We start from the raw sequence: 23111 nt of genomic DNA, 5'->3' as shown, positions 1-23111 counted from the left end.
CATTTGTGGGAGGCTTTCTAAAGCAATCTAAAAGTTCCTCATGGACATTAAGCAGCTTAAATAAAGTTCTCCTAAAATGCCGTTGTTTTTGGATATGGATACATTAGGTCTATTACTAAGCACAGATTATTTATTCCAGTTTTCTAAAATGAAAGAATAAAGTAGAATTTTAGTTCACAATTAAAAAAAAAAGACACTACAATAAAAGCACTGCTCTGAATTTATCAAAACTATCCTTTTGCTAACCTCATGCCAGCAGATACATTAAATAAAAAGGATTTTCAAGAAGTCAATTAAATTAATTCAATTAAAACTTTCAAATCAAGTTAGCATTTGTGTTTCCCCACTATCTTCAGAGGTAGTCATTAGATGTAATTACACATCAAATTCTAAATGCAAACACAACCTTTTTAATAACAGTAACCACAATAAAATCTAGATTTAAAAAGATCAATATTAAATCATAACTATTCATCTTATGCTAGCATCTATATTGGGGATAAATTTATATCCTAATATAAAATGTAATTCAATAAACCAAATGTGGGAGAGTTGGGCCCCCACAAACTCAGGTTTCCTCACCTCTTCTTTCAACGTTTAGTTAATGCTTTTCTTCTGTGTACTGTATTTTCAACACAGAGCATATTTTGGAATTGGGCATGCATAATTGCATAATATCTTGCTGTCTCCTGCTGGATGTTAAAATGCTCAAAAGGCTGGTGATTACATAGACCAGAAAAGGTAGAAGACTCAACGTGTAAGGTACTTGACCACACTCTTTAATCATCTGGGGATCCTTGGCTGGTAACCTGGATGTCAGAGCTGTGTGACCCAAAGACCGCTGTCAGTAACAATGCCTACTGATGTGCTGTAGTAAGAAGACTTTGTTGTGATTCGGTGTAATGAACTGGGTGCATCTGAGCTACGAGGTATGGGGAAATAAAAATCCCTGTGTAATTTGTGCCTACTAGGGCACTAAAATGATGTTATCTTTACACAAACACCAGAGGGAGTCTCAAATATACCTTTTTTTGTGGCTTAAAGCACCACAGAAGGGATAAAGCCATGAAAAACATAGCAATACAGTGGAAAAATAGTAAAGAGGAGAAAAACAGTTGACCCAAAGTCAGGAGGGCCAGGATCCTTGCTCTTCTACTGAGTACAAAGACTTTGGAGTTCATCTGGGACTCAGACAATGTCAGAGTGTGTGGTAGGTTTTTTTTTTTTTTGCAAGGTAGGTAGATGGGGTAGTTCATGTTTTGAGGACAGGGTAGGAAAGACCAAGAGTATATATTCCTTTTAATTTTATTATTTTAAGTGATCCATAAGCCCAGTGTGGGGCTCAAACTCATGACTCTGAGGTCATGAGTCCCAGGCTCTACTGACTGAACCAGGTACCCCTCATATTCCTTTCTTTAAAAAAATTTCCTCATGTAACCTTTAATACCTGGGTTAAAGAATAGTCCATAGGTCAGCCAGAACTAGAATGAAGTCTCTTATTTCCTTAAGCGGGATTCTTTTCATTATGTCAATGATACTCAAAACTTGGATTTAATGAAAAAAGCGAAATAATCCTTCTATTTGAAGAAATTTCTCCCAAACTATGACAATTATTAAAAAAACTTCTCAACTGTAATGGTTTAATTAAAAATAAAAATAAACCCCCAAATTAGGAAGGGCATAATCTTAAAGTGCTACTAGAATCCTTCATATTGCTACCCAAATCTGGCAAACTGAAACTTTTAGAGATTTGGTTTTCTTATCTATAAGATGATTTGATCACAAAACTATCTTACAGTTCTAAACTCCTTGTCTTACTATGTATTTGAAATATTTCCAATTCCTTCAACTGTTTCCCCCTAAACTAAATTTCCTTCATCATGCTGGTTGTTCCTCGGCTTCTCAAAGTCTTCACTTGTAACAGGCTTGCTCAGAATTGGACATTTTGCCTCCCCCTCCCCCACCATCCCCACAAGAGCTACTGCAAGCAAGGCTAATCACTGGATGCGTCTGGGGCTGGAGCGAAGGAGAAAGGTACCCAGTACTCTGATATAACCAGCATAAAGGTTCAATTCTTTGCTGCTTTTTCACCACACGTATTTCCTATTTTTTTCTCTGCTTGGTCTTCCTTCGTATCCTCACCTCTGTTCACACTAAAGCTAGAAACTGGAAAAAGTCCAGAACTGGCAACCCCACAGCTATCTGCTTAAGAAGTGTGTCAGTCACAGAAATCGATGACATCCTAGAAATTCTGTCCTAGAACTAAAGCAATTTACCCCAACATACCTTGATTTGGTCATTTACAAATTCAGTAACTTTGGTCATTCACAAATCTAAGAACTATTATAGAGAAAATACGCAAAAGCTCTGTACTAAGCACTGAACTATATCATATAAGAATACATGATAATATAAATACTAACTTTATATCCAGTTTGGAAATATGGGAAAAGATTATTTATAAACATGTAAGGATGGGACAAACATTGTTAATCTAATATACAATTAAAAACAGTCTATAAACTAATGTTTAAATTCCATTTCAGAAACTACTGCATCAAACACCTCCATCAGTGCTCTTGAAGCATTCACAATCTGTGAGCTGGACCCTCTTGTAGAGATGTACATGGAATGTGAACTGTTAACATACCATATGATCATTAAGAGTAGGCTAATTAATGATTACAAAATTTAAAAGGCTCTTCTGCCATCTTTGGAACCACCTTTGAAGAAATTTAATAGAACGTTAGGTTATTATCAAGTAAATTTATTTTTAGCCCATACGCTTTCTAGCATTTTGAGACCTGTTTTTCAAAAAACTAGTTTCCTTCAGTGGTTTTGCCCAAAGAAATTCAAATTAAGCAAAGTGTGATTTACTTTTAAGTGAAAGCTTAAGAAATGAACACTGTGAGCTCCTTCATCAGGTTTGGTGCTCCATTCACCAGCAGCTGCCTGTCAAACACCATGAAAACCCTGTCCCTGGGATTCTGCCACGCAGAACAATGGATTAAGGCACCATGCGTCTTAACAGTGCTTGCCATGCACAAAGAAACTTAAAAGCTCTGCTCACAGATGCAGGGATCTACTATTTGACTAAATATTAAACCTCTTTGCTTTCTGTCAGAACTTTAAAAGCAAGCCTTTCATAAAGTTTTACAAAATGAATCACAATATGAATAACCCATATGCTTCTTTCCAGCAGTAAAAATTATTTCATTATAAAACATTACAACTATTTTTTAAATATGAAGTTCATATGATAATGTAGATGATCTATCTCAGTGACCCAAAGTACACTCTAGCCAGAGAATCCAAAGTTGGAGGGGTGAAAAACACAGGAAATCCTAGCTCAAAATAACCTTCATAAGCCGTAGGTCTGCATTCAAAAGAAAAAAGTCACACAGAAAGCCTTTACGTATGTTAATTATACCAATCAAGAAACCCAGAAGTTCTTGAAACTAATGTTTATGCCCAACAATTAAGAAAACCTAACTTCTAGATGTCTGTTGAACCTTTTTAACTATAGTTTCAACTGTAAGAAAGTATGAAATCACTGAGGACAGTGATTTCACTAAGAAGTGAGATTTAATTTGCTGGGTAGAGATTCAGCAAATTTTCTGGCTGGGATTTTTATTATTGTTTCCCTGAAAATGGTTACCTTAAGTACAATCAAACATCTGTTCAGCCTCCGCCCCTGCCCCGAACTAACTCTGGCTTCTCTTCAGCCAGAAATAATAAATATGTCTCACAATTCTCCCCTGGGAAAATCAGAAAAGTGAGTGCTGAGGGTGGAGAAGAAAATGAAAGTGAACACATTGTGGGAGTGTTTTTGCAGTGCTGGTTGAGGTAACAAAAGATGAGGCCAAGTGCACCCAGGCCTTTGAGCTGTTCCTGAAAGGAGAGACTCTGGCTGACAGGCACTGAAGCCAGCCACGCCAACTGAGCAAACTGGAAGAATGTTCCTATACCTCAGGAAGTCTCACTGTTAGGTTAATCTTCATTTAACCGAAACACATTCATGTCATTGTTTTACAGTTTTCTACTACTGAAGGGTAAGAGTCACAGTAACTTCAGGTAATTCTTCCGACATTATTTTTAAAAATTTGTATCACCAAACTCCTGCCTAATGACAGAACACTGTTTCTCATCAGTAGGTGCCTGCTTTTCCTCCATTTCCTCTGGCCTTTACTTTTCATCTCCTTTGCAGGCCCCCACAATCTGTTTTTTTCCCTTAAATGTAAGTGTTCTTTCAGGTTTTCCTTTAGAATCTTTATTTTACCCAGCTAAATCTTTATTTTACTCCAGCTAAATAAATTTATCTTCTCTCATCCTTCCCTGTAAGTACTTTTGATATAGTGATGATGCCCCAAACCTTATTCAAATCCAGATTTCTCTTGGGAGCTATATAGGCTTCAGGCACCTCAAATTTAACCTCTCCACTCATTTATTATTTTCTCTCTTTCCAAATCTTCTCTACACAGTTAAAGGCACTAAATACCACCCCTGATGGTCAGAGGCCTCAAAGCAGGGTGTCATTCTTGATTTTTCCCCTATTACTCAAACTAAATTGCAAGGGATAGCTTACAATCAAGCATATCTAAGCACTCCACTCGTCAATCCTACCTTAAATACATCCCTTTCTTCTCCTTATTTCACTTACTCCAATAGCTTTTGAACTTTCTCTAATTTGTACTCCAGATCCTGCAGCTGGAGAGATCTTTCTGAAATGCCAACGTGAACACATCTCTTCTGGCTTGTCTCCAGCCTCGTTTCTCCTGCACCATCACAGCCGAAGCACCTAAGCCATACTGGATGTCTCTGGGTTCCTTTTCCTGCTCCCTATCCACTCTGCAGTCTGGCCTATCTAAACCAAGACAAGCATGCCACCTTTACATTTACATGTTCTTGTATCATGCTCTTCCTTCATTTTATCACAGTATACTGGACTTGTTTAACTTTCTCCTCTACAGGGTAGGGATCTCTGAGAAATCTGGACAGAACAATGGGAGATATAGAAAAAAACACTCATGTCTGATTACCATGAAGAAGAGAGACAGGAAGCTATAATGCCTAAAAACACTACTTAAACTAGTATTTTTCAATAGGTGTGTCAGAAACCAATCTCCACGGGCATAGTGTGAAAGGAATCCGGGTTCTGAACACAGAAGGACAAGACACTTACCCCCTGGTTTCTTCTTCATGACCCCTCCCCTTCTGGATTTTAATCCATTGTTCCAACTGTTGCATTGAGTTTGTTCTCTGGATGACTCGATCAGCCTCTGTGTGTAAAGGCCCTGTACTTGGGTGATTTCCACCTCTAAGATCTGCCAGGCTGACATTGACTATTTTGTTCTCCGAACTATTCACACTGACTGGCCTATAGTGTCCAGTCTGAGCTGGGCATGTTGACCCGCTCTCATATTCAGATGGCAGCGAATTCAACTTTACGCTATTAATTTTTGTTAAAGGTCTATCTTGACCATCCTTCTGAAATCCGTATTTTTCAGCTTCTAATGCCTTTTTTTCTTCACTTTTGCTTATTTCCTTGTTTTTCTGGTTATTTTGGACCTCTGGTTTAATTAGCACTCTATGGTTGGGGAAGTTATTGATTTCTTTAGTTGGTGCATTTTCAGATGTAATCTTGTCCACTCTGAAATCAGAGAAGAAAATGGTAAGTAAATCAGATGAAATAATGCACATGTTATTTCTTGGATTCAATCTAGAAAAATGTAAAATTACCTTTGACTTTATTAAAAAAACTGGAAGGGTCATAGAGGCTAAGCCTGTATAAATCCAATATTGTGATATGAAAACTCAAGCACAGTATCATACTGCATAAACAGAAAGGAGGTGGGGGAAGAAAACATAAAATATATGGTGTATATAAAGCACCAAAGGATAAAAAGTGATGAGTAACCCCATTAGAAATCTGGAAATAAAGCAAATTAGGATTGCCCCTTGACAGTAAAACCACAAAATCCACACTTGAAGGACTACCACAGCTGATCATTTGAAATAAACAATGTGGCTTCCAGCCGGGAGGAGGGATTAACTCATCTTGAGACAAACGTGAGTCTGGTTTGTGCAAACAGCTGCAAGAAGAAGTCAGAGTCTGATACCGTCGAAGATGGGAGCCATAAGACTAATCAGCATGTCTGTAGTACTCAAGAGGACCTGACTTTTGGTTAAGGGCTCTCACAGCCAGACTGAGCTGTGTTCAGCTTGCAGCAATGCTTCTTGCTGACCGTGTCTCCGGACAAGGTGTGATTTACCGTGCCTCCGTCTTCTCTTCGGTAAGTGGGGGTAACTGTAGCACTAGAGTTACAGGATTGTGTGAGGACTAGGGGAGCACATCACTGGCTGACACAGACTTTATCACTATTATCATTCCGTCTCATCAAGCAATTTTGGAGTAGAATCTGGCATTCCATGTCCACCTCCCCACTGGAAGAATGTGCTGCCTGTCAGTACGTGACCGGGCCTCGTTTTATTGCTCACCATTCCAGTGGTTCTAGCTAGGTCTTTTTGATGAGAATCAGCTTCTCTGATACCAAACACCTCCAGACACTTGACAAGACCAAGCTGAGTGTCTAAACCTGCACGAAATCGTGAAGCTCATGCTGTGCTGGGAGGCCTTTCCAGAACTGGCCAAGCACCCACACTTCAGTACAGACTACAGCCCCTATCCGATGCCAACATGGTATTGCAGCCAGTGTTAGCGACGGGCAGGAACTACACAGCCCACACACATACAGTTATAGACAGAGGTTAGAATATGAGTAGTGAGGGAAACAAGGAAAAGAAAGGGGACGACTTTTCATAAATTTTTGTGTATGATCGATATATTTAGGTTGGATATAACTCACAGCTTCTAGATTGGAAGTAGTATTAGACACTGGGAAAGTTTACAAAGATATGGTACAGAGCTTCTTTCTCTTAAAAGATAGAAGATTTACACTTTTATAAAGGCATATTTATCCTTATGAAATATAGGGGTGAAGGAATGGGTTTAAGAGTGAATATCAAATATCTGAAAAAAAATTTTTTAATCTGAAAAAATTCTTAAACATAGTTACTTCTAGTTAATTTACAGCTATTAATTTATATTAGAACAGCACTGCCTTTTTTTATCTTGATTTTTCCAAAGACTTGTCATTTAAGAAATGTCATTAAAAAGACATATAGTGCTCGCTTCGGCAGCACATATACTAAAAAAAGACATATATACTGACTTTTCAAATGGGAACAAATGAGTTTACAGGAAAGCTAGATATTTTATCTCTTTGGTGATATACTCTGATAAATATTTGTTAGGTATTCTAGCCATAAAGGAAAGATAGCCCATTACCTTAAAACCAAGCAAAGAAACTCTTCCTATACTTATGAAATATTACAATAATTAGGTTCTTTCCGTTTGAAATATTAAGTGAGATCAACAAGGCAGGATAAAAATGCCAACAGCGAGAAGTACAAGAAAAGACACAATTCCTACAGGATAACGGTGACATCAGGCTGGGCACATGGGTGGTCTTCAATAATTTCTGGCTGAGTAAATTATATCAACACAACCTGCTAAAAATTGTTACAGGCACATAATCAACTAATAGGTTATCAGAAGTCCAACCAAAATACTATTATTTTTATCATTCTAAATTATGAGTAATAATTAGTTTTTAGTGTGGAAAATATAAGAAAAAAAAGGAAGCTGAAATTCTGAGATAAGGGTAACATACAATATGAGATTATCTAGAAATCATATATTTAAATTATAATACAGATTTCTTTATTCTAAATAGTTCCTTGAAAATTTTACTTTAAGGTTAAAATTATCTTAGGATTTTAATTCTTTTTACCTACACATTTAAAAAAAACCACAAATATATTTATATAGCATCAACTTCAGTCTTTTAACTAGTGAGTCAAAAGACTTTATTAGTATGTACACTAACCCTCCTCCCTACCAAAACTAAAGATTTCTATTGTAACAAGCCCCTAATTCCCTGAGAAGAGAGAAAAAAGATCAAACTTGCAAGTAAGCATCTTCCCTGTGTAAGGTATATACTCAATTGCTGCTGACTGGAAAAGAACTTAATTGTGTCACAGATCTTTCTCCAAAACACGGGAATACAATTTTTTTAAAGCACATTATTCAGCTGCTTTTTAAGTAGTTGTATAAACAGATTTCCTCTCACTAGTTCTTAATATAGTTGATTATTAAAATGATTCAGATGTTAAAGCAGAGAAAAAGAAATCATGAATCAATTTTAATATTAGATATATTATCAAGGAATCTAAGCACTAAAGTTTCAAAAGAAAGAAGGCAGAATTTATCAAGAAACAGATATACTTAGAAATGATTTTAATGCTTAATGGGCTGTTTTCTGGAGACATTTATCATAAAATCTTCAGAATTAATCAGGAAATGCTGAATAAATGAAACTCATCAAAAATTTTTATTTCTATTTATTACACTCCAAAAAAATACAACATAATATAAAAGCACAATAAAATTAACTTCATGAATATAAATTCTCTTTTAGGATTTAGGCCTTAAAACACTGTCTTGTGTAGGTTTAAGATAACAATTAAAAATGTACTTACCGGAAATTAAAGGTAATTCTGTAAGAAGAAAGAATATTCAGTTTGAATGTTAGGATTCTGGATTCACCTCAGTACACTGATAGGTGAAAATGAATAAAGAGGAAATGTGGAATAAAAATGCAGGTGGTATCTCAAATTAACTAACGGTATATTAATTTAATATAGAACATGAATTAATCCTTGATTTCTGAGGAAGAAATGATTTCATATCATGACTAATAAAATGGTATGTACTATGATAACGATATACACTTGCCAGGCATGGAATAAAATGTAAGTGGCAATCACCATTATCTTCCCTACAAGCCTTTACCTTTTCACAGGTTCTGTCTGTACTAGGGCAGCGTCTAACATGGCTTTCATCCACAACTCCATTTCCTTTCCTGTATCAGTGCAGAAATAATAGGTCCGCATGTTTGGATGGGCTGCCTGATTGAAAATGACAGGATCATTGTAAACAGATACATGGGATCTGTAAAGGTAAAAGAAAGACAGTTAAGTGGTTCCCTACATAGATCATCACTATCAACTTTCTAAGAGACCAGACTTGGCTTATATATAGTTACAGAAATAAGTGACTTAAAATATAATTCAATCTTGAAAAAAATATAACTATTAAAATGTCCTCCCAACATTGCCATTTTTCCTCTGAAAATCAAAATGAGGAAAAAAGGTGTGTGGGAAGGAAAAGAGGTAAGAATGAGGTTCCTTGTTATGCTTCCTTGCCATGCCTGTTCCATGTATGTGTCCCTAGCAATTTCCATTTACTACAATTTACACCTCTTTATTCAAGAATGTTCCATTAAAAATAGAACTATCAAACAATCCAGCAAATCCTCTTTTTATTCAAAGAAAAAAACACCAATTCAAAGAGAAATATGCATGGGTGGCTCAGCTGGTTAAGCATCGGACTCGGCTTGGGTGCTGATCTCAGGGTCATGGGATAGAGTCTGGGATGGAGCCTGGCATCAAGCCGTGCTGTGTGTGGAGCCTGCTTGGGATTCATTCTCTCTCTCTCCCCTGCCCTGCTGTGCACATGCTCTCACTCTCAAATAGATAAATAAACCCTTTAAAGACAAAACAAAAACCAAAGAGATATATGCACCCCCATGGCAGCCTTATTTACAATAGCCAAGATAGGGAAGCAGGCTTAGTGTCCACTGACAGACGAATGGCTAGAGCAGATGTGGCAGACACACACAGCAGGGTACTACTTAAGCATAAAAAAGAAATGGCATCTTTCAATGACATGGGTAGACCTGGAAGTCTATTATGCCAGGTGTTATACGTCTGATGGAGGAAGACAAATACTGTTTGATTGCACTTGTATGTGGAACCTAAACAACAGAACAAATGAACAAACAAAACAAAACAGAAACAGAGTCAAAGATACAGAGACAAAATTCTGGTTAGCAGATGCAGGAGGGATTGGAGGGTAGGAGAAAAAGATGAAGAGGATTAAGATGTATAAACTTCCAGTTATAACATAACTAAGTCACAGGGATATAATATACAGCATAGAGAATACAGTCAATAATATTGTAATAATTGTATAGTGACAAATGGTAAGGAGACTAATTGTGGGGATCATTTCATAATATATAAAGATAGCAAATCATTATGATGTACACCTGAAACTAACTGTATGCCAATTATACTTCAACAAAAAAAGAATGTTCTAGAGCAACTAGCAACAAAATTAATAGAAATATAGCATTTCCCCTTTGTGTTAGCAATTTCTTCAGTCTTCAAAAGGTGCTGCTGTTGAAGCATTTTATTTAATCCTCATAGACACACAAATATAAAAGATTAAGAAATGATCCAAAGTGGTATTTCCCTTTAGTTTTTCATTTCAAGTTTCAGAGTTAAAATGTAAATATTTTGTTGCATGGAGTGTGGTGCATAAACAATGAACCTTGGAACACTGAAAAAAATAGAATTAAGATGTTAGAAAAATGTAAACATTTTGGGTTTGAGGAAGGCTTATGTAAATGGTTAAGTGGGTTTTTATCTTTATAGTGGTTCAATCTGCCTCTGTTCCTAAGAAATGGAAGAAAAATGAAATAAAGGCATCAATGAGGGACTCCTGTCCAATGCGTGAGCACTAAGAGCTCAGCTTAGCACGTGGGCTGACAGGGCAAAGAAGGACAGCAGTAGTAGCTGTATCAAAGTAGAAAAAAAGGGCAAGGTAGAGAATTCTGTGGAGGAAACATTCTTAATTTCCATGTAAAAAACGCCTGTGACAGTTTCCCATCACACAATGAAAGACAAGGAAAAATAAAAGTTATCCCAGCATACAATGAGGTAAAGGAGAGTACGAAGTACACAGTCTGCTGAATATAAAAACTGGAGAGGAATAAATCTGGAGCTACAGACTTTACTCTGAAATCTTGACTATCTGCTTCATTAACAGTGTCAAAGTAGCTTTTTTTTTTTTTTTAAAGATTTTATTTATTTATTTGACAGAGAGAGATCACAAGTAGACAGAGAGGCAGGCAGAGAGAGGGGGGGAAGCAGGCTCCCTGCTGAGCAGAGAGCCCGATGTGGGACTCGATCCCAGGACCCTGAGATCATGACCCGAGCTGAAGGCAGCGGCTTAAACCACTGAGCCACCCAGGCGCCCCTCAAAGTAGCTTTTTCAACAAAATTTTTTTCAGAAAGAATCAAGACAAATAAATTCAATGAACACAGTGATCCAAATAGCTCTATAAGCAACATATCTCACTAGACTTTGTTGGAGATATAAAACTATCCATGGAAACAGTGTAAAAGAATCAGCTCAAATGCTACATGTTGTTAAAATGATTAAAGCCATGACTGCCTGAATAGAGTTTTGGAGAAATGAAAGAAAGACCACTGTCCACATCTGTAATCAATGGAAGAAACAGGGCTAGTGCTAGAGGATCAAGGTACAGGCACAACTTCTATGCCAACAAACCACACCATGCCTGCCAGGTGCCAAGTAGAAATATTTACTAGATAATGACAGAGTCTGCTATCTAGCTTTAAGTTCTACAATCGTCCATCAAGTTTCTACTCACCATTGTGATAAGCAGTAGCTTCAGTGTCAAAAGTGGCTCATAAATTTGAAGGAAACAACATTGCAAAAGAGAGAATTTGAGAGAGAAATTACTACCCTTGTTACACAGAAAATAAAATTAATATCAAAACCAAATAATTACAGAGAAAGTACACCTAACACGCATTGTCACTGTTACTGAGACTTCAACATCCTAATACTTAAGTCTTAAGAACCCAGCAAAATATCCTATAAGAGTACATTCAATGAACTTTTGCCAAATTGATGAGCAAACACAAAAATTAAACTCATGATCAAATAACAGTATCATACAGTCTTACATGTGAAAGTAACTTTTATCAATTTATTATTTTAAGTTACCAGTATTAAATTTTGTTATAGCATCATAAATACTTAATTCTGCTTCTCTGGTTTACGATGTTAATAAAATTTATTGAAATTCCATGCCATTCCCTTCTTACCCACAGTGTCTGCTCAGACATCACCTTCTCCTTGAGGCCATCCATCACTACCCCTCACCCCCAACCCCCACCCACCACTCTAACTTTCCTGCTTTTTTCTCTATAGCTAATAATGCAATATGTTAATTAGCACAAGTTGTAAATAAGCTGCAGTCCTAGGTATTTAAAAAAGTGGATGGGCAGTAAAAATGGGATCAGTTTTATAGGGCTGCAAACATTTTCACTGTTAAATTACAGCATATGTTACCCTTACCTTCCCCTTCAAATGAAATTTTTACATCAAACTCTTCAGAGTTCTTAAAACTGACTTAAAAAATAAGTGACCTCTAAAATTTATTTCAGCCACAGTCATAAAGCAAAGAATGCAGTATGGCTTTTGAAAATAAAAATAACCAAAATATCATTAAAGTGGCCTTTAACTTGAGGTATTTCACAAATCAGCATATGAGAAGTGGATAGGCATTGCTAGTCAAGGAGAGGGGTTAGGTCTGATTGGATTTAGTAAGTTTTAAAATCTCAATGTCAATACTATCTCAAAATTACCTGATGTTCATTATGTACTTAGACCCAAGAACATCTTTGTAAATACTCTCTAAGATCATAAACATACGTATGTTAAAAACCACAGTTGTCTCCTTACAGTCCTCTTCCCCAAATTTATTATGAAAAAATTCAAATATACAGTATCCTTTAAAGAATAGTATAGTGATCACCAGGACACCTACAGCTATATTTAGCAATTATTAGCATTTTCACATATTTGCTTTATCTAGAACCACTGTGAAGTACAGACATGAAGACACCTGGCCCTTAGATATTTGGGAACATGCTTCCTAATTAAAAGGGATTCTCCTACTCAAACTTAAGACTGTTAATATATTTTATATCCATTTTTAAAATCTGTGCAAGATTCAAATACAGAATTAAAAAAGTATGACTATTTCCTTACCTTAAAAGCGTATTTGCGATTAATGTGGTCCTCAGAGGTAAGCATAGCTATTTGAAAACTAGGTAATAGTATGCTTCCCAGGATACCCTCTTCTTTCTCATCTAAGAGATAATTGAGCATCTGATTAGAATTTTAAATGTTCTCAGGAAGCAGAATAAATTTTCTCAAAATTTATTCTGATCCAATCAAAAGGTTCCTATATATAAGTGAACTGTACTCATGTGTTGTTTAGATAGTTCTTTTAAGTTTTTAAAGGAAATATTAAAAAGCCCAAGTATATATACTTCTTCATTTTCACTAAGCTTCCCCATCCTAAGCAAATCAGAAAGGGTGCTCACACATCAGAAAAATGTCAATTAGACATAAAAAAACCATATATTTGTTTGGCATATATACCAGTCTACAAACCCCTTAACATGTGATTCACTGAAAATATATTAGCATATAAGTAATAACACAGAAACCTTAGAAAATCAATTTCTGGTAGGATTTAAATGCCCACCCATTTCAAGCCAGGACAAATGCACAGCTCACTTGCTCATGCCCTCCAGTCTGGCTCAAATGTCTCCTTATAAAGCCTTCCTTGACCACACTGCTTCCCATTCTAACCCATCCTAGAGCCCTCTCTTCTCTTTCTGGAACTTTACTGCCCCAACCCCCATACCTTAGACATACTACATGCTTTATTATTTATTTACCAACTCTCTCTCCCCACTACAATGTCGACTCTAAGAATGACAGTAGATGCTAAAATACATCTGAATAAATATACATTTTTAAAACTATGCTATAAAAATTATATGATTTTTAAAACATATAACTGTAGTTAGCTTTTACTAGTCATTCTGATACACAATGAAGTTATGGGAATAAATTACAGGCCTACAAGGCAAGCACATAAAACACACCCAGGAAAATGATAAAACATTAATCTTGGCACAGTATAGATTCACATTATTAACTTGCTGCTTGGGGGCAGAGATGTTTACGGAACTCGAAATATACAGTTCATTGTTAGAAACCCGTAAGACAAGTTAATAAAGCTGTGCATTAGGCTGATGAACTCAGCAATGAGAAAAACCATAAATGAGAAATAATTCTTTTTACTCTGCTTGTCATGTTTTTTAATTATCATAAACCTAACAAGGAATTTTATTTATCTTCCTCAGATTTCTAATATATATGATGAAACTTCCAAAAGAAAGTTGCATTCAATAGAGGTTATTTCTGTAGCTTTTCTCATAAGGCAACAAAATTCTCTTACTATAACTGTGCTCCTTCAGGTAGAGTTCACTAATAAATGAAAGAATGAACACAAGTGCAGATTTAGTCTAAAAGGTTAAAAAAAAGAGGTAGAAAGCAGCCATCAATTATAGAGAATATGAGAATTTAAAAGAATGAGTCACATTCTACTTTTAAATCCATTTTGTTTATATAAAGATATAATCAGAAATAGCTCATGAAGTCATCTTTATTAAAAATCATTTTTATCAAATAATAATTCTCTTATGTTGCATTATTGGAAACGGTGACTTTTCCTAAAGTTATTTCAGAATATGCAGAGCACTATGGTGTAGGGTGACTTCATGGCCTCATCAGAAATGGTTTCCCAGACGGACACTAAGCAGCTACGAGATCTTGGCAAGTTATCGATGCTGGGTATCTCTGTTTTATCAACTATAAAACTGAGGAAAACAGGACTTATTGCAAAGGATTGTCGTGAGGGTTCAATGAGCTAAGAGACATGAAGAACTCAATAATGCACTCAGCCCATTTGAAGTGTTCAATAAATAATGCCCTCATTATATAAAACTAAGGGCACTGCATTTATAAAAATCTTCATCTTTTGTCAAATGACTATCCTAAGAGTTCTCCACTAGATTCTTCAAATGTTCCTAATCATGACATTCTTCTGTTTAGTTCTGTCAAGTCTGACCTAAGTAACTGTCTTTCAGCTTAAGGGCTGCATACACTGACAAGCAAAGAGTGGGTACTGATTATCTGTAGAAGGAACAAAGTCCCCCGGTGGCTGAGACGGGCCTTTTGTTAGACTGGATGGCAGCCCAACTCCCTCCACCCTAACCTATTTCCTTCCCTGCAGGTAATAATACTCCCATGAACACTCCCTGGTGGGGCTCTTGCACATTAATCTCTATCACAGAGCTCGCATCCTGGGGCCATAATCTGGGACAAGAACCATAAGAATCTCAACGTTGATTGGATTCAAGTTAACATTTTAGACTCCCCACTTCTACTTCAGCTTTAAAGATATTTGGGTCAAAGACAAAACAGACATATAATTACAGCTGGGTACATAACTTACAGACTGGAATATTATTACTAGTTATCATTACCTAGAATACGTCAATACTTTGTTAACTGGTCTCCTGGCTTGTAGTTCCAAGTGCTAGGGTAATTTTTCTAAAATGTGCATTTGATCCTATTATTATTCTTGCATTTAAGATAGAGTCAAAACTCATTAAGATTGTAAACAAATGCCTTCTGTGCATCATTTTATTTTTTAGCCTTTACTCCTGCTATGTCTGCAGGCATAACCTTCATTCCAGCTACATAAGTCCCATGTGTAATTTTACAAATATGCCCTCATGCTTTGAATATCTTTTATTATTATTATTATTTTTTAAGATTTTATTTATTTATTTGTTAGAGAGAGAGAGAGAGCATGAGCACAGGCAGACAGAGTGGTAGGCAGAGGCAGAGGGAGAAGCAGGCTCCCCGCTGAGCAAGGAGCCCGATGTGGGACTCGATCCCAGGACGCTGGGATCATGACCTGAGCCGAAGGCAGCTGCTTAACCAACTGAGCCACCCAGGCGTCCCATGCTTTCAATATCTTAAGTCCACTGTCTAGATCACCCTTCTTTCCTAATTCTTTTCGTGTACACCTGGTCAACATTCATTCAACACAACTGAACACTATGACAGTCCTTCTTAGACTCCTTTAGTTAATCTGTGAGTTTCATGAAGAGAGGAGTTTATATTGTTCATTTCTGTATCCTACTACCTAGTAATGTATCAGTGCATCAAAAATGCTCACTGCTAGCTACCACCTTCATCTGAGCCATTAACATTTTTACCTAATAATCCCTAACTAGTCTCTGCTTCCTTCCTTCCTCTTTATAATCCGTTTTCCAAGAGCAGCTTGAGTGAGCGTTCCACAATGTAAATCAAAGCATATCACTCATATACCGAAAAACATCCAATTGTTTCCTTACGGTACCTATAGAAGAATTGAAATTCTAGTAGAATCTGACATTGGTGCAATCTTCATTCCTCCCACCTGCCTCCCTACTGCCAGCCCTCTAGCTGGGTGCAACGGCTTCCTTCAGCTCCTTCATTGTTCCACTTTCCTAACCTCAGAGCCTTTGCACTCTTGCTCCCCTGCCTGAATACTATACTCATCTGGCTTTTCTTTGTCATTCAGACCTTGCTGTCTAAAACACATGCTCAGAGGACTGATCCAAAGAAATCTTTCCTCCATGCATGTCCTTCATACGATGACCTTATTTTCCTAAAAGCACTTATCATCGTATCGTTTATTTATTTGAATTTATTTACTGTCTCCCCGATTCCTCTAGAGTGAAGCTTCATGAGAACTTTCTTTCATTGTTTTGACAGCAACTGGAATGAAGCAGGTCCTGCTCAATAAATATTTGCTGAATGAATTAAATCCCATAATAAGTATTGTCAGTAGACAGACTGTAAAATAGAGCAATCTGTGTTCTGTCCTAATATGCCCGCTACTTTGCAAGGAACAGTGGAAACTTGAGCTTCCATCTGGTATTGGCCACTAACCTACTGTAAAAAACAGCAAGTTACTTATTTTGTCTTACTTTCCATATCTGTGAAATGTGGACTGATTTGTCAAAAAATGCTGACAGTGCACTGTGTATGTACATCAGTATACTAGACACTTGGAAAGATGCAGAAGAAATGAATGGGGGGCTGCTGTATTCAGCAGGTTAAGGCAAGAAATCCGTATAAGGAAAAATCCTGTGGTTCAGAGAAGTGCCTAGGTCTAAATTCTGGCTCTGACAACTTGCTAGCTGTGAGACCTAAGGCAAACAATACGACCTCACTGCCAGTTAGGGTCCTCTTGTGTGAACAGGCAAAGTAAGATCTCCTACCTTGTTAAATGGCTATAAAGAACAGATAAAATACATCATCTATGTTACATGCTCAGCATATGGTAAATGCTCAAAAAAATGCACGGTATTATGATCATCTCACTAAAATCTGGTAGTTTTTATTTCAATTAATTGTCAATTCAATTGTCAATTAATATTGACAATTCCTGTTGATAAAATAGTGAAAGTGTATAATCTACTCATTGCCAACCATCTGAAGTGCAGAAGTGAGTTAAATGATGTTTTCCTTTTTACACTGCTCCTGTCTGGCAAACCATACTAAAATTAATAAATATACTGAGTATAAAATGCACCTGGTTAATAATAATATGGAATCTTACATTCAGTATGGCTTCTGAACTCAACATTTACATTTTAAAAATTAGGTTAAAAGTTATTCTATTTTACTTAAGCAGTACCCTTCCATGAGCAACAACAGCAAGTTATAAGGAATTCAGTGTTCTTTTTGTTGTTAATTAACATTAAGGAATTTTATATGAGGGTAGTAATAAATATTTTTTTGTTCTTGTTTAAAGCTCTAAGTAGACTATAAACTATAAAAGAGAGAAGTACAAACTATAAGCTTAGAAATAATGCTTGGTTATATATAACTCCTACTTTCTGAAAGAGTAGAAAAATGGTAGGAAAATTTTAAAGGAATTTTTAAGGAAAATTGTAGAGTATGGTTGGCACTTAATCTAAAGATAATACCACAATTGCTGTCTGACCAACATCTCTATGACAAAATGAAATTTTATAGGTTTGGTTGATTCTGACTCAGCAGTATTTCTCAACCACAGTTTGCAGTGGGGGAAAAATAGATGAATACCATTCTGGTAATTTCAGATTGGAAGGTTAAGATGCATTATATTGCTCTGATAGATGACCACAGAATTTCATCACACTTTTTGGGCATAATCACAAACTTCAAAGTTGTTAATCAGTTCTAAAATCCTCTTATATCTTGTGAAATACTTATCTAGAAAAGTTATAAATTATTAAACATGCTTTGACACTCTAATTCTTGAGTGACTGTTTCCAACTGAACTTTAAAGTAGGAAGGAAAGAGTTACGGTCCAGATTCTTGATTTTATATTACAGCCGAAGCAGATTTCTATGGAGAGCACAGCCTTTGTAGATTTTTCTTTGTTAGGTATGAACCATGTAACATCTAACAGATCCATATAGCACAGAGCAGAGATTTCCCTGGACTTGGCTCTAAAATTGCATCCATCAATAACTTACTAATAAGAAAACATATTTAAACAAGGAGTTTATGATGTCCATATAGGAGAAATGAAGACTATGTCCCCATACCTTTATTTCCTCTACACCAACATTAACAGCCTGGTATATATACCTTACACAATTTTCTTCATGTCTCAGGGAGGTTGTCATAGTTTAAGAAAAGGAGGATACATGGTAAGTACATTTCTTTGTAGTTTAAAAAAAAAAATCGCCAATACATCAGAGTAATCTCTGATACTCTCCAGACATCTGCTGGGGAGTGCGGTGTGTTCAATGAATCAACAGCCGGATCTAACAAAGCTGACACATTAGAAGAATCTCATCACACTAATAACTTTAATCCGTTAGGCACCCAATTCAAGGATAACATTACAAAGTGAAGACTGATATGCTATTTACATAAAACATAAATAAGATTCACACAATCAAACTACAGAAATCGGACCACAACTCAAGACTAATCCTCTTAAAGCACTATACTGTTTTCATAACTACCTCAACTGCTCAGTATTATATATGGATGAAGAAAAGGTTTTCTTGATATTGTTTGTTGATAATAAAACAACCAAAGAATTGTTTTCTTCTTTAAAAAAGTATCCTCTATTTAACATATTCTGTTGCAATTATGAGATAATACACTAAAGACAGTTTTTGGGAAACTTACCTCTATAATAAAAGAGGCAGAGGTCAGAAAGCACGAACCAGCGTTTTTTCCACAGCTTCATGCCAGTACTGTCCTAAATTAAATCAGCATATTAAAGGTTTTTTTTTTCCCCATTTCAGAAAATTCAAATTCCTTTCTGATGCATTTATTTAAAATAAGCTTTTAGGACAAGATGTATATAATATAGGCTAGACAGAAACCTAACTAAAAAGCCAAAATATGGAGGAAGTTTTCTAGAGACTTGGGTCACGCGAACATGAAGGTATTCCCAAGTATACACATCACTGAAAAGTCATACTCTCACATGAAAAATACTTTTGAAGCAAACTGATAAGGCTTCCTATTTGTAAGCGATTTGAAATTCACTTTTCTGAACACACATCTGTTAACATGGGGATAATGTAACTATGCAACATTGTATATATTCTGGTAAACCAGATTTAATAAATACATTAATCTTCAACAACAAGAAAAATATGTGATTTGAAATCATCCCAAAGGTAATGTGATTTAAAAAGACTAGGAATAAAGGACTCTTAGCATACAAATACATTTCACAAACATTTTTTTTCTTCCTACATGGACAGTTTGGGTTTTGCTCATCCTGCAAGAAAGAGTGCCTCTTTGGCAGCTTCTTTTAAGTAATTCAGTTAATAAAAATGCCAAGCTCAAACAAAATTATAATTTTAATAAAAATTACCTTCCCCCATGCAATAAAGCAAAACTACAAAAGAAAATGAAACACACACACACAAGGCAAGAGAGAGGCCAGTTTGGATGTGCGTTAATATTTCTTATTTATTTCTAGTTGTAACCACCTAAATATGACTTTAGAACTTCAATTATATAGGTAAAAATCTCGAAACAAAAGATTTGTCCTTAAAATGGACAGTTACATCAAAGGACCAAAAAAAAAAAAAATCTTTTTAATGGTATATGGTATTTTTAGTTCCTAATCACATTAATACAAATAATTAAAAAGTTTAGACTTTCGAGTGACTCTGCAAACTCTCTGTAAGTCACATATCTATTATAAAAGAAACACTCATGGGAGAGAAACTCATTGGTAACACTTTTCCAATATAAATTAATCAAGGGATCAAGAAACGAAAACAAAAATCATTTTAAAGAAGTCCCATATCCTCTATTAGGCTTAATATTATGCTAAGCTATCTGAACATGATTTGGACTTATTAAAAAGACTAGCTAAAAAAAAAATCTTTCACGGACACCTTGGTGGCTCAGTTGGTTAAGCTGCTGCCTTTGGCTCAGGTCATGATCCTGGGGTCCTGAAATTAAGTCCTGTATCAGGCAGGCTTTCTACTCAGTGGGGAGTCTGCTTCTCCCTCTCTGGGCAGCTCCTCCCCACCCATGCTCTCTCTCCAGCCTGCTCTCTCAAATAAAAGAAATAAAATCTTAAAAAAAAAAATTTTTTTTTCAGTTTGGATAAATTTAAATGTCATGTAGTTAAAATACAGATGATTTTAAAATAAAAATTAAAAATTGGTATTCAAGTTATATTATCAACTCAGTGGACACTGGCAAAACTGTTTTGCTTGAATGACTGGGAATTCTCAGGATTTTAAGAGGGCCCTCTCTAGATATGTGTTTAGTTGTCACCCCAACTTTCAGATGGAATGATGTCTAATGAATGTTGCATAACAATTTCATTATGAATTTCAGTAACTATAATTATTAGGTAATCTGAAAGCTATTAGCAATATTTGACTGAATAATTAGCACCATCAATGACCTAATATTTAACTCTTTATATCATCTATATACATGTATAATCAGAGATAGAACAAAGACAAAGGTCTTGAATGCCAGTACATTATCTCAATTATCTTGTGGTCACTTAACTTGGAAACCCAGCTGCAAACCAGAAAGTCAAAAAGAAAAACAGCCTCTGAACAGTAAAAATAGATGTTGGAAAATCAATGTACATAAATCCTTACTAATTCTCAAAATAATGGCAAGGCTCCAAAAAAGCTTAGTTACCAGGTTTTCCAAACAGCAGAACAATATACACCCCCAACTTATTAGGGTGTCTGAGAGTGAACCATGCTAAGAGAGTAGTCTTGAGAGCCTAAAAACAAAAATTTAGAAAAATCTGAAAAATCTCAATTATGATCAGATCTCTCTGTAAATTAAAGCAAAGAAGAATATAATTGTACACATTTAATGATTTCATAGGAATAGAAAAATGAACAATACCTCTGTATGTTTTTTCCCCCATTTAAAAAATGTTTCTGCCTGGATAATTTTAGCATATTATTGCTAACATTTTCATATAGCATGTTTAATTTCAAATCTAGAAATACCTGTAACAAACACACACTATCTCTATTCTAAGTAACCGTTATCTTTTCCTTCTTTACTGTTCCCCTAACAGTCTTCAGTAGTAATAAAGAGAATGTGGATCATTACTCTTCAGTTCTTTCTCCATTTTATGTAACTGTCTTAGGGATATTCAGCTGAAAAGGTCTCTCTTGATTCCATCTTTCTTTCACATCAAATAGAAAATAAACAAAAAATACCTGTTTATAAAGCCAACCTCGTCTGACCACAGGTGCATTAGGGTTCCTCTTAATTGAATTCGATCTCTTTCCAAAATTGTGAACTTTTTTTGAAGCTCGTGAAGTCTAAATAGAAAAATGCAAAACAGAAAATGTGTTATTAATGTGTAGGTATTTGTATTTCATCTTCATAGTTTTATCTCTTCAGATTTCTCTGAAACTTGCAGGACTTAATCTTTTTAGGTGAATTATAGCAATTCTGCCTTTGAGGACTTCCTTGTTTCAAGTGTAAGAATTCACAAAGAATTTTTCACCTAGGATATTACAAAGAATCACAAGTTTTACAATCTGTCCTTTAAAATTGGAACATGCAATTTTTTTAAACAGTTTTTTTTTTTTTTAAGATTTTATTTATTTATTTGACAGAGAGAGATCACAAGCAGACAGAGAGGCAGGCAGAGAGAGAGAGAGGGAAGCAGGCTCCCCGCTGAGCAGAGAGCCCGATGCGGGACTCGATCCCAGGACCCTGAGATCATGACCTGAGCCGAAGGCAGCGGCTCAATCCACTGAGCCACCCAGTCGCCCCCAATTTTTTTTTTTAAACAAAGGAAGAGAGAGAGTAGAGCGCCCATGCACGCACACCAGTTGGGGTCGGGGGGGGTGGAGTGGGGTGGAGAGGCAAAGGGAGGAGAGAGAGGATCCCCTGCACACTCCAAGCCCAGTGTGGAGCCTATCCGGTGGCTTGATCCCTTGACCCTGAGATCATGACCTGAGCTGAAACCAAGAGCTTCTCGGTTAGGGCAATGAACATTATCTGCAGCTAAGGTCATGATCTCAGGATCCTGGGATCGAGCCCTGTATTGGGCTCCTTGCTCAGTGGGGAGTCTCCCTGAGGATTTCCTCTCTCTCTCTCTCTCTCAAAATAACTAAATAAATCATAAAAAAGAAAAGAAAAGAAAAAGGTACAATGTATGGCAGTATTTTGTCCTACCTGCTATATAAGTTGAATAAACCTTGGGTAAAAATGAACAAATCTTTAAGAATTAATGAAAAGTAGATTTTTTTTTGCTTGCTATCTGCTTTTATTTATTTAAATATTTTTATTTGTTTATTTGACAGAGAGAGATCACAAGCAGGCAGAGAGGCAGGCAGAGAGAGAGAGGAGGAAGCAGGCTCCCTGCCAAGCAGAGGGCTCGATCCCGGGACCCTGAGATCATGACCTGAGCCGAAGGCAAAGGCTTAACCCACTGAGCCACCCAGGCGCCCTCTGAATTTTTATATAACATAAAATGCTAGTAGGATAACTGAGCATTATAATGCTTCATTAATATATTTTTATCAAAATCTAGAGAAATGATAGGTAGGTTGAGGGCCAGCCAACAAGTCATTTATCTGGAAAGAAAGTTGGATCTGAACCTCAAACTTTACACTAAAAATTTTCCAGGTAGATCAGATATAAAAATGTTAAAAACAAAACTATAAAA

General features: G+C 36.1%; 1 protein-coding gene across 1 annotated transcript in view; it reads right to left on the bottom strand.

The window, feature by feature from the left end:
* Positions 1–23111, bottom strand: part of LOC111142031 (pleckstrin homology domain containing A5) — a 239541-nt gene that overhangs the window by 72578 nt on the left and 143852 nt on the right. Inside the window, exons 6-11 of the mRNA XM_022494952.1 lie at positions 21649–21753; positions 19109–19181; positions 13052–13152; positions 8915–9030; positions 8602–8619; positions 5183–5650 (exon numbers count right to left, since the gene is read on the bottom strand). Coding sequence (XP_022350660.1) covers positions 5183–5650; positions 8602–8619; positions 8915–9030; positions 13052–13152; positions 19109–19181; positions 21649–21753 — 881 coding nt within the window. The remainder of the gene's footprint in view (positions 1–5182; positions 5651–8601; positions 8620–8914; positions 9031–13051; positions 13153–19108; positions 19182–21648; positions 21754–23111) is intronic.

Source organism: Enhydra lutris, unplaced genomic scaffold, assembly GCF_002288905.1.
Source record: "Enhydra lutris kenyoni isolate GAN:26980312 unplaced genomic scaffold, ASM228890v2 scaffoldscaffold7, whole genome shotgun sequence".
Lineage (NCBI taxonomy): Eukaryota > Metazoa > Chordata > Mammalia > Carnivora > Mustelidae > Enhydra > Enhydra lutris.
Note: the sequence above shows the minus strand (reverse complement) of the source record. Positions and strands in the feature narration are given on the sequence as shown.